Source organism: Oryctolagus cuniculus, chromosome 9, assembly GCF_964237555.1.
Source record: "Oryctolagus cuniculus chromosome 9, mOryCun1.1, whole genome shotgun sequence".
NCBI classification, from domain to species: Eukaryota; Metazoa; Chordata; class Mammalia; order Lagomorpha; family Leporidae; genus Oryctolagus; species Oryctolagus cuniculus.
In genome coordinates, this window is record NC_091440.1 from 133758975 (window position 1) to 133777949 (window position 18975).

The following is an 18975-nucleotide window of genomic DNA, read 5'->3' on the forward strand; positions in this document are numbered from 1 at the left end:
ACCCGCTCTGCACTACCTCTGTCTTCTCACGCAGCAGGCCAGGAAATGACGGTTCCTGAGCACAGAGCTCTCAGCACAAGCCTTGCCCTGTCCAGGTGCGGGTCCGGAAGAGGCTGCTTACCCGCTGGTGTGTCTACTGGGTTCCGGTGTTCCTCCCCAAGGCCTGGCAGCTTCTCTCAGACCCCTGTGCCTTAAGTCCTATTTCCCATCCACTAGCTGGGCTGGTGGACACGCAGGGGTCTTACGGAGGCCTGTCAGCCTGTAGCAGGACTGCACCATGCACCACGGCTGGAAGGAGATGCAGAATGGGTGTGATGTGGACACGCATACAAAGATCTGCATTCTGAAAGAGGGTCTGTTATTTATTAAATGTTTATTAAATACCTCCCTGGAGGTCCTGGGTGCCACGGGGCCCTTCAGTTAGGACGGAGCTACAGAAGCAAGAATGGCACAAATGAAGATGTCGGCTCATTCGTTCCAATCCAACATGGCCTCCCTTGAACTAGAACCTCCTGTGAACGCGAAGCACCCAGTGGCACAGCATCCTCTAATGTAAGGAAAACACGCCCAGAACTGCTGTGAAGGCCAGCACGTCCGTGTGAAGGCAGGGGTCACAGGAACGGCCCCTCCAGGTAAGGGGTCTGCGAGTCCTCAGCTGCCTGCTGAGCCCACCCCGGGGAGCACACGAAGCACACGGCTTCTGCTCGGCCTCGCCACACGTGCAGCGTGTGGGGGGCCTTGCTTTTACATCTGTACAGTTACATTGCTGGACCCATAAATAACACTCGTAAGATTAACAGGGCCATAGTTAAGAGTATTTACACAGCCCCACCATGCATACAGAGCCTGTTTAATATTGAAAAAGCAAAAAACCAAAAACAACAAAAAAACCCAAACTTTCCATCACTAGGCAATGTAAATCTGACCATCTAACTCTAAACCCTGACTGAAATACAAGCATCGTCTCCGCTTCTGGTTCCCTACAGACCTCGTACGGCAGTGTAACAAACATCTTGCAATTCAGGGATATAAAAATATCAGCTTTAAAATCTGAACTGTACACTATATACATTAGTATTTGCACCGTTAAATTAGGAATACACTTAAGTCTATGAAATTAACACCATAAATAGCAATTTTTTTCTTTTTTTTCAATCTTTAGCTAGCTGGAGCTAATACAATGCAATGCTAACCTGGCTAACGGGGGCTGGGAGGGGACAAGCTGGCCTCACACAGCAGGGCGCAGTGTCAGCCAGGTCGTCGTGACCACGGGCATGCCTCACCACAAGACGGACCGGCAGGGACCGGAGCCGACCTTAGACAACGACAAACACTATGCTTTACAGAGCGGCTGGACTTGCCCATCTTCCAGCGTCCACACGCCGGGGCCATGGCCTCAACACAGTCTCGCAGGCCTTGTGCAGGACAGGAGCCCTCGGCAGCTGTGTCATAGCGAGCTGCAGCCGCAAGGCACGGGGTGTGGCCGCAGGAGCAGGTGCACCTTGCTGCGTCCACCTGACCTGTCCACAGCCGGGCTCTCCTCTGCAGGGGTAAAGAAAGCACTCCGAACCGCTGTGGCCACCTCCCGACGGCAGGAACCAGGTGGAGGATGCAGCCAGTGCCCCACAGGCCACCTCCACGGCTCCTCGGTTAGGAAATGATACAGTTTTTGCCCTTGTGCCCTTTTTTCTTCTTGGATTTTGTGGTCCTCTGACCGAACGGCGGCGCGGACAGTGCAGACGAGGGACTGGACAGCTCGTCCGTGTAGTAGCCGTATCTCTGCGGCCGCGGCTGCGGGATCGGCTGCCCCAGGAAGTACCCTTCTTCCTCCGAATCGGAGGACGAGGACGACGACGAGCACCACGAGTCGTCGTCGTCATCCCCGTAGAGGCCCAGGAAACGGGCGCCCCGCGGCGTCTGCAACGCGTAGTCGGACGTGGCGTGGGCGTGGCGCCCATAGGGCTCGGCGCCCACCAGGTAGGCACCCATCTCCCGTGCGCTCCTGTGCTGCAGGAATTTCTCGTAGCTGTCGGGGCTGTAGAGCCGCAGCCTGTCCTTGGGAGAAGCCCTCCTGTCGGCCACGAGGTTCAGGGCGTTGTCGGAGCGGGACTTCCTGCTCCTCCTGCGGCGGTGCGGGTGGTGGGGCCGGGACCCCCTGTCTTCGAACTGGTAGACCCGTCTGCGCGTCCTCTCGCTCATGGGCGGCTGCCGGATTTCAATGGGGTCGTAGCTGCCGTGGTCGATGACGTCGTCCGAGAACTTGACCTGCTGCGGCCGGGACTGAGACTTGGATCGGCGGAGCACGGGCAGGTGCACGGGCTTCTCCTCAGGCAGGATCTTGTCGGCACACAGCTCTGAGCTCAGGCTCTTGAGGGACTCGGCGCTCCGGTGCAGCATGGAGGAGTTGAGTGTGCCCATGTTGCTCATTTTCTCACAGTCTTCTGCCTCCAGGTCCTGCAGGGAGTACAGCGCCGGTCTCGGCTTGCTCTCTCCATCCACCGAGGCTCCTGGGAGAGAAGGAACAGGGAAGCAGGAGTGCCACCAGCAACGCCCCGTGTCACCATCTGGCTGGCTGACAGCCGGCGCAGCATGCGGCACCACCGCTCTGGGGACCCAGCTGTCTGCGAGCCAACGGTTAGTCTGCGCTCCAGGCGCGGGCAGCAGCAAACGTGGCGGCTGGCCCCGGAGCCCCTGCACGGCTCGTGAGCAGCAGAGGCCGCGTCCTCTGCCCCGAGGCTGTTGAGGCCCCACTGCTTCCACCAGTCCGTCCTTGCACCCACACAGCCACCGCCACCGGCCAGGCTGCCTCGCCCCGTGTGGCAGCGGGGAGTCGCTGCAGGTGCTTGGCCTGCAGGCCCTGCCGCTTCGGGGGACAGCAGCTGGAGTTCTCCACCCTGAGGCTGACCCCTAAGGAGGTGAACTTGTGCACAGCCCAAAGGCGGCCCGTGCCAGGCAGCGATGCGCCCTCACCTCACGCGCCCTCACCTCACACGCCCTGTTCTGCGCAGGGGCCGTGCTGTTCAGCCCCTGCTACTAGCACTTGTGCCACAATGCGCCTGTGCTGAACTCTGAACACCCCACCACCCGGCACACAGTCACTCCTGTCTCGCGTCTGCCGGCTCTTTCCCAAGTCCATAGAAACCAGGGACGCATCGCCTTGTCACACCTGCACACTCACCCACACTTGCCTGTGCCGCTGTAGTGTCTGGAGGTTAAACGAAACACCATCCTGCCCTGGCTACACAGTTTTCAGTGACACAGCCCTTCTGGTGGCAAATTAGAAGTTTTTCAATGGACTTTTTAGCAGCTCCTTTTTCAAATGCCCCAAAATGCCTAGATTACGCACCTGTGATGTTGGACAAAGCCAGAGAGTCCATGGAATCGCGCACGCTTGGCTCTGGCTTCAGGTCTGACAGGCACTCCAGGGAGTCCTCATACCACTGCGTCTGATCGTGACTGTACCCCGAGGCCCCATGGTCCAGGTCCAGCTCCTGCAGCCGCCTGCTGCTGCCGGGGCCCGGGTGGCTGCCATAGGCGGAGTCCCCCAGCCCATCCTGGGACTGTGCCCAGTACATGTCGGGCTGGTACTTCTTGCTCGCGAGGCTCTGGCTGGCTGGCTTGAGCTCAGTCTTGGATTTCACCATGTTATCCGAAATCCAGGGGTCACCGGCTCGCACATCCAGCTCACTGGGCTGCTGCTGGAACAGGCTCTGGTCGCCAAACTTGAGGAGCAGCTGCGTCATGTAGTCTTCGTGCTCGGCCCATTCTTCGGGGTCCTCTGCAGTCCCGTGCTCTACTCTGCCTTTCCAGAAGTCCTCACCGGCAAAGCTCGCCCCCGGCCCGGAGACACTCAGGTCATCCAGTTTCCGAGAGAGGGTGTCGTCAGGGTTGCCTGCCAGGCCGGGGAACTTGTAGTTCAGGGCGGGGGACAGGAGGAGAGACTGCCGGCACTGGTCGGCCGAGCGGCTGCTTTTGCCCATGCGGACGCTTCGCCGGGAGTCCCTGGACCGCGCGGACTGGAAGGCAGAGTCGGAGGAGTCGGAGGCGTGCATGTCCTCGCCCAGGCTGCAGGTTTTGGAGCAGTAAATCTGCCCCTGCTTGGGCAGGAAGGGGCAGCCCAACAGCGAGGCTTTGCAGTGCGCGCAGGAGAAGCAGGCCTCTGTGGCGTGCCAGTGCTGCCCGTCGTAGGCCATCTGCGCGTGGTCCACACCTGGTCAGGGGGAGGGTGGAGCAACAGGTCAGTGCTTCACAGCGAGGAAGGAAGCGATGGGAAGGAGGGTGTGGGGAGCAACTGAGACTAGACTAAGTTACTGGAATTAAGACTTATTCTATGCATCTGCTCTCCCACAATATGGCGCTGAGAGAGACCAAACAACCTCTACACAGCTGCCTCTCGCCAACTTGACTGATAAGCTGCAGGAGCTGATCCTGCTCCTGATTGGAGGAGAGCAGCGTGCTCGGCGTGTGGGTAGCAGAGTTGGGATTGGTGGAAGAGGACTATAAAGGAGGAGAGAGACAACATGCACCAGGAACATCGGGATAACATCTGAGCAGCCCCCTGAGAGAGCCGGCCGGCGGTGTGCCGCTCCCCCGCGGAAGTGGGGAAAGTGGCAGGGGGAGCCGCCCCTCCACGGAGGTGGAAGGGTTGGCAGCCAACCCGGGAAGGACCAGCAGCAAACCCGGGAAGGGCCGAGCAGACAAAAGAACAGCGCAGGGTCCTGTGTCGTTCCTCCGCGAATGGGGGAGCGACAGAGGGAGAGATGCAGCGTCCTCTGTAGGGGCGTGGATGTCCCCGGGTACGACCCTTATTGCCTGTGGATGCTGCTCTTGTGAATTTGCCTACTCACTAAAATGGGAAACCCCAACCGATGCACTCAACATGCTGCTGGCCGTCTGCAGGCACAGAATAGTGGGCATTTCTGTCACCTGCTATGCACTTCCCTGCTGTGGTCGGACACTGGCGTGTCTGCCTTTGGTCTCAGCCATGCACAGTGTTGTGTTGTTGTGGGTAAAAGGCTCCCCAGGGGCTGGCATCGTAGCAGTGGGTACAGCTGCTGCCTGCAATGCCAGCATCCCGTGGGTTGCCGATTTCTGTCCTGGCTGCTCTACTTCCAATCCAGCTCTCTGCTATGGCCTGGGAAAAGCAGCACAAGATGGCCCAAGTGCTGGGGCCCCTGCATCTGCATGGGAGACCTGGAGGAAGCTCCTGGCTTCAGCCTGGCCCTGCTATGGCCATTGTGGCCATATGGGGAATGAACCAGTGGATGGAAGACCTGTCTGTGTGTCACTCTTTCAAGTAAGTAAATCGCGGGAGAAGAGGCTCCCCTGTGTAGTGCTGTCTGGTTCCTAAGCCCAAGGCTGTGTGTGGTGCAGTGTGCCTCACAGAGAAAACACAGCCCAAGCAATGGTGCCCCTGGCCGTGAGGTGTCCGCACACCTTCCACACGGTGGCTTTCAGCTGGAACACACGTGACGCGGGCCTATCGTGGGTGACAGTGTTGAGGCTCACGGGAACCGCAGCCCTGCACCTGCCCCAGGAGCAGCAGTGTGACGGGAGGTAACTACGTGAACGGGGAAACCAGCGCAGAGCGCTCTGTCCAAACTCCTCCACAGAGAAGCTCTGCAGCCCCGTGCCTGGGGGGCACCCCGGCGGCGGCGGGCACTCACCAATGTGCTCCCCACAGGTCTCGCAGTACTCGGCGTACAGAGACTCGAAGCAGCCGCAGCAGAAGGGGCGGCCGTCCTTCATGATGTACCTCTGCCCGCCCAGCGCCGCCTCGCACTCCAGGCAGCAGAAGTGCTTCATGTGCCAGTGGCGGCCCTCGGCCTCCGTGCACTCGTCAGCAAAGATGATCTGAAGGGGGGAGAGAAGCAGGCTCAGCTGTTTCCCAGGCCCCTGGCACGCGCTGGCTCTTACAGAAACGGGTGGGTGTTCGGCACAGTGGCTAAGGCACTGTTGGCAAGGCCTGCATCCTGTACTGAAGACCCTGGGCCCCAGTCCTGGCTCCAGCGTCCTGCTAACACACAGTGACGGCTCAAGGAGTTGGGCCCCTGCTACCTACATGGGTGACCCAGATTGAGACCCAGGCTCCTGGCTGCAGCCTAACCCAGCCCTGTCGGTTGCAGGCTTTTGGGAAATACACGAGTGGGTACAAGGTCAAACTGTTTGTCACGGCCCCTCCAACGGAGCAGAGAGACACCTCTGCCCTCTTAGCGGCCTGCTCCTCCACGGCCACAGTGCGGAGGGCTCTCCCCACGATAGCCAGGAGGTGCTGGTGTTAGCTTTAGATGCGAACAGTGGAGTGCTGGTTTCCTGTGAGCCTATCTTTCCAGCGTGTTTACCTCGTCACATGCTGAGCACCGCGGTTTCAGCAGTTCCGCGTGGTGCCGGCCGCAGTGAATCTTTCCATCCTGATAAAAATAGATGAGGTCGACCAGCAGCTCGTTACACGTGAAGCAGACAAAGCAGGACGGGTGCCAGCACACTCCAGGGCCGGCGCGGGAGGCAAACACGGCCACCTCGCCCCCGCTGATCTTCAGCCCGCACTGCAAGAGAAAGGAGTGAATGTGCACGGGCCCCTTTCAGGGACCGGGACTCCCAGCCTCCCACCTCCCAGCAGCTCCCGAACCCGTCACGAGAGCTGCTCTTGGATCTCTCCTTCCTACAAGGGGCCGAACCCCCGCCTGTGCCCTGCTGCTCACACCCACAGCGGCGTGCCCAGGCCAGCCTCCCGCCGCACACGCCTCCCACCCTGAGAAAGGCCCGCAAAGAACCGAGCATCTTCGTTGGGTTTTTGTCTCGGCACCTCCCTCCACGGCAGGGCCCCGCGGGGGCAGGGTTGCATCTGTCAGACACAGCAGCGGAGCCCGCTGTCAACGCGTGTCGCTCTTCAATAAAAAGCAAGGTGTTCTCTCTGGGGGGAGGCTTTTGGGGTCTGCAGATCCTCCAACAACCCATCCGTGTCACCTCCCGCCCAGGGCTACCTGCTCACACACGGCGTGCATCACTGCGCGCGACAGGAGTTTGATCGTCCCTCTTCCCAGGGCTTCTTTCTTCCGCTGAGCGCTGAACACTTGCAGTTCTTTCTTCTCCTCTTCACTGAGAGACTGGCAGTACCGCACCTGCGAGAAACGAAGACGGAACGTCTGACTTGCAGGGCAGAGCTCCCGGTGGCAAGCTGCGGGCTCTGCCAGCCGCCTCCCCGGCCCCTGCTGCCAGCCTCCCCGGAGAAGGGGACAGGGAATTCAGTTTGGGCAGAGAGAGCTCTGGCATCCACTTGTTCACTCCCCAGGGGCCTGTAACGGTGGGACCTGGGCCAGGTTGAAGCCTGGAGCTATGAATTCCACCCAAGTCTCCCACGTGGGTGGCAGCAGCCCATGCACTTGGGCCAACACCTGCTGCCTCCCAGGATGCGTCAGCAGGGAGCTGGAATGGAAGCAGAGTAGCAGGGACTTGAACCCGTGCCGCGATACGGGAGGCCGTGCCGCGATACAGGAGGCAGGTGTTCCGTGTGGACTCACCGTGTCACCAGGCCCATCCCCGAAACGCTGTATTTAAGCCTTACCAGCAGAGACACTGAGCAAAGCTAAAATAACAACCTTTCTAGAACAACTCTTCACCTTGAGAGCTGCCACTTCCTGTGCGTTCTACTGGCCCTGGACTCACAGCCGGCCCGAGCTGGCACTGGCCACAGGTGCGGGTGCACGGGGGGTCGTCATGCACTCACAGCTCCTGTCGGCCCTGGGCGGCTGCTGACACCATCAGACCCAGCCTGGCTGCCTTCCGGGTACTGACACCTGCCTCGCTGCCCCTTAAGGGAGTGAAATCTGTCTTGGGACCAAAACATAACAAGAGAAGGGCAGCAGAGGGCGCTTGCTAAGACGTCGGGGTTCCGGGAGGAGTCGCAGGCCCCACCGTGGGTTTCTGCTCTTTTCCAAGCCATCAGGGGACCTTTACAGAGTCCCGGGCACCTCTCGGGTCACTCACCTCGTTGTCATGCGGGGGCAGCTGGTACAACAGCTGCTTGATGCGATGTTTCTCCCCGGGACTGTTGACATAAGGAACCTTATCCTCCGGCAAGCAGGCGAAATACAGCTGCACCTGCGCAGGGTGGGGCGTGCGTGAGTGGGGGTGCGTGCTCCGGCCTCAGTCTCCCCAGTCCTCCCCTGCAGCTCTGAGAGCAGCAGAGCTGACTGCAGACTGCGCTCAGAGGCCGGCAGCAGCTGCTGTGCCGCTCTTCGGCGACCGTCAGGGGCTGCTGTCAGGCTCACTGGCGTCCCTGCTCTTCGTCTGTACCCCTACCAGGGTCAGCCAGGGAAGCAGCGTCCTGGGCGAGATGGCACATGGCCACATGGGCTGGGTGACACTGTCCGAAATCCGTCCCCCCCCCCCCCTTTAATTTGCTCTGTGAATTTTACACGTTACAAAGACAAAACCTGCTTTGTTAAGCTTTGCAGACCCTCCCTTATCGGGTCCTCTCAAGCATCAGCTTTCTTTGCTTCCAGGGCGCAGGAGCGAGTCTCCCTGAGGAAACTGGAGAGGCGCTGTCCTGAGCTTGCTGGGAGAGGAGAGGCGGAGCGCCCCTTGGCAGCTCAGCCGAGGAGGAGCCCTGCATGAGGAGGGGGCCTGGCCCGACGGGTCTCCGGAGGGCAGCTCCACAGCTTTTTAAGAACATGCGGTGACCACAGGCTATGGGGCCCAGCCCCCGTGAACAAGGACACCCAGAGGAGCCCCCATCAGAGAAAACGGACCTGGGACTCAGGTGCACCTGCCGCCCGCGGTCGCCCTCTGCCCAGCAGACAGCGTCCTCTGCGCCCAGCGATCGCCGTGAGGACACCAGGAGAACTGGACAGGCACGCAGACCGTCCTCATCTGCCTCGGTGACGGCGCAGAGCACCAGGTGCGCCTTCACTCGCCAGTCCCCAGTGTGCGGTGACCTCTCCTGCAGTCAGAGCGCTGCACCCTCCCCAGTGATGCCCAAGGTGGACTCAGCTCTGCCCCCTCCCCAAGTGCACTGCCTGGACCCGGGTAGGAACTTCCCCCTTTCCACTTCCTGCTGTTTCACTGTCACTGGCATTTTCAAAAAGGCAGATTCCTCTCACCCGCAAGAGGGGCTCATCAGAAAACCACGTGCCACACATCATAGCCAGAGGAGCATAGCATGGCTGTGGGGTTAGGGACCGAAAACCACCACCGGGAAACTCAGAGGGACCCCAGAAAGCAAACGTTCCCAGCCGCCCGCAGAGGCGTGCAGGCAGCCCGGCTCCTACCTGCTCGGGCCGCAGGCCAGGGGGCACCCAGGCGTACTCCTCCAGCGCGCAGCCGGAGTCGTCGTCCGAGGCGGAGCTCCGCTGGCACCCAAAGGCGAGCGTGCCCATTTTGGGCTCCATCTCCAAAGGCATGATGATGGCGTCACACGAGGGCTTGCTCAGTCGCAGGACATCCGCCGGCAGCTGCTGTGGACAGCGGGAGGGAAACTCCATTAACACCCTGCTGTGTCACTCTCTCCTCGGAGCACCCAGCTGTGAGAGCCAGGCCTGGGCATAAAGCTGCCCCCTGTGAAGCCAGCATCCCATGTGGGTCCTGGTTCGTGTCCCAGATGCTCCACTTCTGATCCAGCTCCCTGCCAATGCAGCTGGGAAAGCAGTGGAAGACGACCCACATACTTGGACCCCTGCCACCCATGTGGGAGACCTGGAAGAAGCTCCTAGCTTCAGCCTGGTCTGAACTAGCCCTGGCCAAGTACAGCCAATGCGGAGTGACCCAGCAGATGGAAGACATCTCTGTCTCTCCCTCTAACTTTGACTTTCAAATAAATAAATCTTTTTTTTTGAAAAGACAAGAAAGCTAGGTTTGCACAATTTGCAAATAGCCCCCTGCCAGCTTGGGATTTCAGGAAATGCCCCCAAAGCCCCTCGGTCTCCAGTGGCCTCTAACAGAGCCCGTGAGTGCTGGAGGGTCGTCAGGGACCTTCTCTGGAAAGGCGCTGGCTGGCTCTCTAACGGCTGCCCGTGAATGAAGCCCCCCAGCACCCAGGAGCTACACACAACAGGTACAGCACTGGCTGTCGCCTGGGCCCTTACTGTGTGCCGTGAACGTGGCTCGGGAGAGCGCACTCGCACCCCGCATCCCCTGAGCAGCTTCCCAGCTCAGGTGCTGCCTGCTGACGCTGCGCCCTGGGCCAGACGGCTCAGGGCCAGGCTGCGTGCTGTGCTGTGTGATGCTGCACACGGATGAGGACGCACATCCAATCCCACGAGGAGCTCCTTCCACAGACGGGATCTGAATTCACTCCAGATTTAGAAGAGTGGGCGCCGTGGCAGGCCCTTGAAGCTGCCACTTGGGGTGCCCAAACCCGAGTCCCGGCCACTGTGCGTTTCCCATCTAGCACCCTGCTAGTGCACCTGGGAGGCAGCAGATGATGGCCCAAGAACTCCCTGCCACCTGCATGGGAGACCCGAGACCTGAAGTTGGCCTGGCCCAGCTTTGGCTGTTGTGGGCATTTGGGGAGTGAACCCGCAGATGCAAGATCTGCACAAGCAAATCCAGCGTGCTGACCGGTAACACTGACTTGCACTGCTATGTGAGAAATGCTACCGCTGGCTACAGGGCAGAGCCAGGTGCAAATCCGGCCCCATGAGCAGTGCAGGGCTACGAAGGCGTCACCTTGCCTGCCCTCCAGCCATGACTCTGCCATCAGACCCTGAAAGACTGTCCCTCAGCCAGGGCACGGAGGAAAGCAACTGTCAGCACCAGGTGGACCTCATTTTTTGTGCCTGTCCCTTTACCCAAAAATGATGCAAAGAAAGGCAGTGACAGAATGAGTAAACCTGAATCACTCGCCAGAACACGGGCTCAGGGAAGGTACCTGACTCCAGGGCCACCCGCCGAGGAGCCCATCCACAAGGCAGGTCAGGCTTCCAGGAACTTCCCTGTCTTCATAAATGTTCTCACTCGCTTAACCAGGCAGTGCAAACCTGAACTCTCTCAGGCTGAGACTAAGTCATTTGCTAGCAACTGTCTGAATGGAACTAAGTGCTTCCAGTAGTAAGAAATGTAGCCTATTAAAACCTGATTTTATTTTTAATTTTTTTAAAATTTATTTACTTTCTTGAAAGAGTTATAGAGAAAGAGGGAGCCAAGAGCTTCATCCAGGTCCCCCGCATGAGTGCAGGGGCCCAAGGACTTGGGCCATCTTCTGCTGCTTTCCCTGGCACATGAGCAGGGAGCTGCACTGGAAGTGGAGCAGCCCAGACACGAACTGCTGCCCGCACGGGATGCCAGCATCACAGGCAGTGGCTTTACCTGCTCTGCCACAAGTCCAGCTCCTGAAATCCACTTTTAAAGCTCACAGCTTTTCTTAATCTAAGTACATCAAAAAGGTGACAGTTCTGGGGTTAGTGTTTTGGCAATGCGGGTAAAGCTGCCACCTGCAATGCTGGCATCGCATATGGGCACAGGTTCAAGTCTCAGCTGCTCCATTTTCAATCTAGCAGAAGAAGATGGCCCAAATGCTTGACTCCTGCCACACAAGTGGAAGCCCAGGAAGAAGCTCCTGGCTCCTGGCTTCGGCTTGGGCCAGCCCCAGCCATTCTGACCACCTGAGAAGTGAACCAGAGGATGGAAGATCTCTCTCTCTCTGTAACTGACTTTCTAAAAAAACCAATGATGAGAGTTGAGACATCTCACGTCCTCTGCGGCAGGGGCAGCCCAGCGCACGGCGGCCGCCACCCTGGATAACACACCTGACCTTGCTTCTCCTTGAGTGGAAAGCAGAGGTGCCCTCACTGCTGAACCTGCTGCGCGAGGGTGTGACCTTGCCCACAGGTCGCCATCTCTGCAGGTGCCCTCCACACGCGTCTGGACTTAAGGGGATTTCAACACAAAGGCCCGTTCCTCTCCCTCCCTGAGAAAACGACGTGTACATGAAGTCAGCAAACGTTGTGCACCTCCTGTTTCCCTTCTGTTTTGGAAAAAAACAACTCCCTGTGCCAGAGGCAGAGAACTGAAGGTGGAGAATGGAATCAGAGAGCCCCCCAGAAGGTGCACCTGCAAAGCACCAGATCCTGGATGGGAAGGCAGGTCCACGGGGACAGAAGCACCACACCGCACTGCAGACTCGCAGAGAACGTAAACCTGAGGACCACAGGGCCTTGAGGAGCACCACGCAAGGCGAGCACGCCACCCTGCGATCCACGCTTTTCCCGCCTTGCCCAGGGGCCGCACAACTTCTCCAGGTGCGCCTGGTTAGCCGTCAGCGCCACCACGTCTACAGATCACCCGGCTGCGCCGGCCACGTCTCAGGGCCTGGGCTAAGACGCACTCGTCCCAGCCTTCCAAGAGAGGAAGCCAAGCTGCCTGTGGTTTGTGGCCGCTGTGACGACACAGGAGAAGGCGCTGGGCAAAGGAGCGTCTTCCTGGTGAGCAAGGCTTCCGCTCTGACATCCTCCCTCCCCCTGCGGCTCCCGGGGACTCGGGCGTTCAGTCAGCTGCCGAGCTACCCGGGTAGGCGGCGTGTCCCCTACCAGGTGGGGAAACAGCTCCGCAGCAGTCTGCCGGGGGGCCTTGGGCCAGGCTCGTGACCCTAGAAACCCACACTGCCCCTGGGGCGTGGACCTTGTCGGCCCAACTGCTCCTCTCGGGTGGTCGCTGTGGACACAAGGGCCACAGCTGGATGGTGGGAGCCCACCTGACCCACGGAGGCGCCTGAAGGGGACTGCAGGGCCACTGTAAAGGCCTGTGCCTTCTCAGAGGCCTCCTGAGCTGCTGGTTCGCTCATGGAGAAAGACCTCCTAACCTGAAAACGACAGCCAATAAAACCACACTTTGCGCATTCTCTTACTGGATCTCCATTACATGACACGTGAGGTCGCTGTAAGGACCCTGTACTCGGGCCAGCGTTGCGGCATGGTGGGCTAAGCCGCCGCCTCCAACACTGCCATGCATAATTAGCACTGCTTGGCGTGCCGGCTGCTGCACTTCCACTCCAGCTCCCTGCTAATGGGAAAGCAACAGAAGATGGCACAAGTGCTTGGGTCCCTGCCAACCACATGGGGGACCGGGATGGAGTTCCAGCCTCCTGGCTTTGACTTGGCGCAGCCCCAGCCATTACGGCCATTTGAGGAGTGAACCGTGGATGGAAGACCTCTCTGTTGCCTCTCCCTCTGTAACTCTGCCTGTTAAACAAAAAAGACTGCTTATTTAACGCCCACATGCTCAAGGTAAACAGACCTCAGACCTGGTTGTCCTGTGGTTATCCTAAGGCAGCCGCCTGTCAGGGTGACCACTCTAACACTCTGAGGAACGTCCCACGAGTGACAGTCCGCATGCTCTGGCCCTGCCACAGGTTCCGACATGGAGCAGCCGGAGCCCCCACTCTCCCACTGTTTAATTCAGAACGTAAACCACTCTCTTGGTGGGGCGATGGGTCTGTCCGGGTTCCCAAAGGAGTCTGACCATTAAGGAGAAGTGTAGGCAAAGCCAGCCCACCGGGAAAGCCCAGAGAACAGAGACTGGTGCTGAAGTCGAGCAGGCAGTCCACAAGCCAAGCCTGAGGGTCACGCAGGATGTGGACCAGGAAGACGACAAAGGGCCTGACTGCAGTGGGCCCTTCTTCTGCAGACACAGGGCTATCCTGGGGCACAGCAGACGGCCCCACACACAGAGCCAGGCTTCCGGCTCCCTCCCTCGTCCAGGCAGCCAAGGCCCAGAGGCCAAGAGTCAGCTCCAGACACTCCTGAATGGGATCCAGGGCTCAGCCTGATGCCCTCGCACCTTAGACAAGTCGCGAGCATCGTGGGACCTGCTCCTTTAAAAATGACAGCTAGTCTCCTCCCAGAGAGGGTTACAGCTGCAGGAACAGGAAGGGTCAAAGCTGCGAGCGCACGGCTGCTTGCCTGGGCCTGAGGGGCAGCAGGGTGGCCACCACAGCGGGGCGAATGCCCACAACTCTGTGGCATCTCCTTTGAGTCCCAGAGGGCTTGACGCCCTGCAGGGCACATTCTTTGGCCAAAATATTGACTGTTCACAGCTGCCATGGAGACAGCTTCTAGCCACTTGGCAGTGAGACCCTCTGCTCCCCAAACTGCCCGTGTGCACACACACACACGCACACACACGCATACCCATGCACTCACACCTCCGTGAATGGGTCAGTGTGCAGGGCGTGGTCGGGCTTTCTGGTGTGTGGCACACCTGCTGCCATAAGCACCTTGGGGGTACCCGGCCCCGCCCTCCCAACACAGTGCCCAGATGAGCACTCCTCCTGCAGGTGACCTCCTGGGTCCCTCCACGGCTGTCACTCACTCCTCATGCTGAACGGCGTCCCTGAAAGCCTTGGGGGACATCAAAGAGACAACTCACATTTAGCTCGTGCAAAGCCAGAATTTAAAATATAGATACCACCGTGCTAAGAGAATTCCCAAATCCCATTATGCATTTCCTGGCTGTCTCGGGCGGCTGGTGGCCGTGGGGTGACGGCAGTTTGACTAGAGTGCAGTGTGGAGGGCGCTGGCCCCAGGAGTTGCTGTCTTGCACCCTGCTGGGCGCCGCCCTGCCACCCCCCCCCCCCCCCCGATCCTCAGCTGGAGGAGAGGGTGGCTTAGGGCACCTCAGCGTGGCGCTGGCTCAAACTCCCTGAGGACAGCAAATGTGCGGGGCTCACTGCCCTACTTCCGTGATGTTGTGACTCCTGGACATCTGTCTCTTGTTAAGCAGCCCCTCCCTTCTGCCTCTAGCCCTCCTCTAACTCGAAGCTTCCAACATGCTGCAACCGGGCAGCTGCTCTTTGCAACAGTGCGCCTGAAGGGACTCAGGGCAGCTCTGCCCGGATGGGTCGGGGCTCAGGCCCTCCCGCAGGCCCAGCAGTGCCTGGAGACCCCCGGCAGCACACAGCATGCCCAGGAGACCCATGGAGACCCATGGAGACCCCCGGCAGCACACAGCATGCCCAGGAGACCCATGGAGACCCCCGGCAGCACACAGCATGCCCAGGAGACCCATGGAGACCCTTGGAGGCCCCCAGCAGCACCCAGCATGCCCAGGAGACCCATGGAGACCCCTGGCAGCACACAGCATGCCCAGGAGACCCTTGGAGGCCCCCAGCAGCACACAGCATGCCCAGGAGACCCATGGAGATCCCCGGCAGCACACAGCATGCCCAGGAGACCCATGGAGACCCTTGGAGGCCCCCAGCAGCACCCAGCATGCCCAGGAGACCCATGGAGACCCCCGGCAGCACATAGCATGCCCAGGAGACCCATGGAGACCCCTGGCAGCACACAGCATGCCCAGGAGACCCATGGAGACCCCCGGCAGCACACAGCATGCCCAGGAGACCCATGGAGACCCCCGGCAGCACACAGCATGCCCAGGAGACCCTTGGAGGCCCCCAGCAGCACACAGCATGCCCAGGAGACCCTTGGAGACCCCTGGCAGCACACAGCATGCCCAGGTGCTGTGCTATCTTGGACACTGGGGGAGAGAGTTTACTTCCTACCGGGCCGTGTTTTGCATCCAGAACAGCTAAGGATCAGCATGTGTGTGAGCCTTTACTGTTCTTCCCCAGGGAGTCAGCTCAGGGCAGGAGGGTCCATGGGCAAAGCAGGACCCACAGCGCCTCCCAGAGCAGCAGCTGTGGGCGGCAAGGGCCCGAGCTGACTTCCACAGGCTGTGACGCCAGAGGCAGGCAGGGAGGGAGCCCGGGGCCTCGGGGAAGGTGAGAATGGTAGTGCGGGCAGGAGCCAGTGCGGAGGCCCCAGACACGGAAGCCAGGGGGGGCAGACACAGCCCCCACCGCAGCAGGCCACTTGGAAGGCCAGGGGGCACTCAGGCAGGTGCATGGTGAGATTAGAACACAGCTCAGTCGCCATAGGGCTGTCCTTTCATCATTTTCTCAGACCAAGTCACCAAACCAAAGTCCTGCACACACCAAACAGGGAGGCCAGTGCCTGCTGCCTGTGTGAAACCACGCCCCTGAAAACCAACACCTCCCCAAAAGAACTAGCCCGCACTCCCGGTCCCAGGACCCACAGCAGACAGCCGCCTGGAGCCAGCCCAGGGGCCACAACTTCTCCCTAACGGGAGCCCTGCAGGCGGACCACAGGCTGCCGTTCCCCAGCCACAGGCGCAGGCGACTTGCAGCCACAGCAGCCCTGTCCCGCCCCTTCCTAGAGCGCACAGCGCGCAACCCGGACTGAGAACCCGGGGCGCAGACACGCGGGGCCCGTGTGCTCCAGAGCACCGTCGCTGTCAGCGGAGCCCCCGGAACGGGGCTGCTGGGCCCCACGCAGGCCCAGAGGCCGCAGGCCCTCTCCCTCGGTGAAGCTCCGAGCCCTGTCGCCCCGCGTTCCGGGAGGCAGCGCGGGCCTCTCCCCAGGCCTGGCCAGGGCCCCCGCCCCACCACAAAGGCAAATGCGGGGCCGGCCCCCGGGCGCCAAGGACGCGTTCCAGCCACTGACCACCTCGGCTCTGCAGCGAAAGGCGACAGGGTCCTCGGCCCTGGGACAGGAGGGGACGTTCGTCTGGCCGCGAGGGGGCCCCTGGGTCAACCCTCGCCTCCCAACCAGGGACTGCGACCCCAGAACGGCCGCCTCCGGTTCCCTTACCGGCCTCCGGGTGCGCGCCCGGGCGCAGCGGCGCTCCAGGACGAGGCTGGGGGCCCCGCGGGCTACCCTCGCCCACCCCTTCCGGAGAGAACTCGGGGCGTAGCAGGGCGGGACAGGACGGCTGCGGGTGCAGGGGCCCTGAGGACGCGCCCTTCCCAGCCGTGACCCTGCCCCGGCTCCCCCCCACCCACCCAACCCCAGCCCCCGCTGCGCACCTGGCTCGCCGAGGCCCTGCCCCAGCTCCCCACAGGTGCACGCGCGCGCCCCGCAATCCTCTGGCTCACAGGCAATGAACACCGGGAGCCTAGGGAAGCCCCTCGCTTTCAGCGCGGTCCCTAAGGCTCCCTCTGCGGCCCCTACGCCAGCCTCACGCCGTGGCCTGCAGGCACCCGGAGTTAAGAGCAGCGGGGCCTCCGGTGTTCACAGACAGCCCTGGAGAGGCCAAAGGGGACCTCCAGGCCCCGCACCTCTGCCCGGCAAGTCCGCCCGCCTGCACCTTGCAGGTCCCCTATGACCCGCTCAGAGAAAGTGCCAGCACAGAAAGGCCCAGTGGCAGGGGTATCCGACGTGTTTGTTTGTCTAAACCCGTCCTGCGCAGGCAGGGGCCCCAGCAGGGACCTGCAGCGTGGATGCTTCCCGCGGAAACCAAGCGGGCAGATTCCCTTCTCTCCCGCAGCAAACGCAGCTGAGAGGCTGCCTCTTTACAAAATTAATATTTTTAAAAAATTCTTAAAGTGGCAGAGACAAAAATAAAAGTCGTGGCTCTGTGGGTAGGCTGGCTTGGAGATAACGTGGTTTTGAAGAGGTTCTCCAAATGTTCTCGCACAGAACTGCCCTGGCTTTAGGTGAGGCAAAGCTGTGGAGCTGTGGCATGAGCCAGGAGCACCTGCCCCAGAGCCCCCGGGCAGACTTCAACAGAATCCAGGGGCCAATGGGCCATGGGCCACGACGGGCTTAAGTCATCAGCTCCTACCACGAGGAGGGAGCAGCCAGCGTGGTCCAGGAGGCTCCCAGGCGGCAGCCCTGGCAGCACTTACCGGGATGGACGGGGGCCTGCTCCAGGGCTGGGCCCCGTGGCCGCACGGGCTCCATTCTCGCCGTGAGTGTTTTTGGTGTTGAAGCTTCCTACCACTTTCAATCTGAATGAAACCGACTATTGTCAGGGGTGAACTTATGCAGAAGAGGGGGCAGGCCCCCGACCAGCAAGCCTTTGTGTCCCCCGGGGGAATTTGCAGCTCTCACTTGCTGTTCGCACGGGAGGGAGGAGGCGCCGAAATTCACAGGGGCGATTTCCTGGGCTCCACCCCGCTCTCCTCTCCGCTGCGGTGTGGCAGCCACAGACAGGACTTCTCACCCCGGCCCTCTACCTGCAACGCGGCCTCGCGGGCCATTTTCTGAACGCTCATGCCGTGTGCCAATTATGTAAAAAGCTCCGGACCGGGTTCAACATTTTTGCACCAGAATAAATTTTTAATCCCAGTTCCCATCAACTTTCTGCAGGGCGCCCTCCTGTGTCTCTGTCGCACACAGCTGGCTCCTCCCCTAGAAGCTGGGGACGTTTGTTCTCTGCAGGGCAGCCGCACTCCCGGGGAGCTGACAAGTTCAAGGGACCAGAGTGGAAGGCATGATGCATTCGCCAGCCTCCATCCCAGGCCCACAGCTGCACCAGTAACTCCATCTCTACCCTAAAGTCAGGCTGGCCCAGGGCGTCCTAAGAGGAAATCAGAAATACGCCACAGAGGCAGTCTTTGCATGTGGCCTGGTGAGAGAGATGAAGCACACACAATGAAGCGACCTCACTGCGTGCGAATCCTCGCTTCTCCCCTGGGCTGTGGACAGTGACCTTGAGGCCCCCCTACACGATGCCTCGGCTTTTAATTCTAAGGTGAGGGTTGCTCTCGGGCAGGGACACGGAGGGACGGCCAGCTCTCAAGCCTGCACTTAAACCACGAGACGCCTCTGACTTTCTAAACAGCAAAGACACCACTGAGCCCACCAGATGCCCTCTCACTGGCCTGTTTGAGGGGCACGCCCATGGGCGACACCAAGCAGGAGGACAGGTGCTCTTCCACATGGCAAGCCCAGGTCCACTGCATCACCATTCTGACTTGGTAGACAGAGTCAGACGGGGGGTGCGGGATCACAAAACCCTGAGCACCTGTGGAATCCACCACTGGTCCTGCCGTGCACAGGAACCCCCGTATTATTCTTCATGTCCATGTCCACGCATGTCACCACCGCAAGTCTCCCCTTCTTGCCCATTTTCAACGTGTCAGTAGCGGCAGTGCAGCGGGGGGTGGTGGGGTGGGGTGGTGGTGGTGGTGGTGCTGCTGCCCATTTGCAAGTACCAGGTACTAGGAGCTGAGTCTGC

At 60.4% G+C, this 18975-nt stretch overlaps 1 protein-coding gene across 2 annotated transcripts in view; it reads right to left on the reverse strand.

Moving 5' to 3' along the window:
- Nucleotides 1–356: 356 nt before the first annotated feature.
- The window catches only part of PRICKLE1 (prickle planar cell polarity protein 1), a 93405-nt gene continuing 74786 nt past the window's right edge, over nt 357–18975 (reverse strand). The window contains exons 2-8 of one of the 2 annotated variants that reach the window (XM_051850937.2): nt 9270–9455; nt 7987–8100; nt 6984–7121; nt 6342–6545; nt 5667–5853; nt 3347–4210; nt 357–2507 (exon numbers count right to left, since the gene is read on the reverse strand). In XM_051850937.2, coding sequence (XP_051706897.1) covers nt 1651–2507; nt 3347–4210; nt 5667–5853; nt 6342–6545; nt 6984–7121; nt 7987–8100; nt 9270–9401 — 2496 coding nt within the window. In that variant the 5' untranslated portion in view covers nt 9402–9455 and the 3' untranslated portion in view covers nt 357–1650. The remainder of the gene's footprint in view (nt 2508–3346; nt 4211–5666; nt 5854–6341; nt 6546–6983; nt 7122–7986; nt 8101–9269; nt 9456–18975) is intronic. The other variant, XM_070049669.1, reaches the window with a different exon arrangement.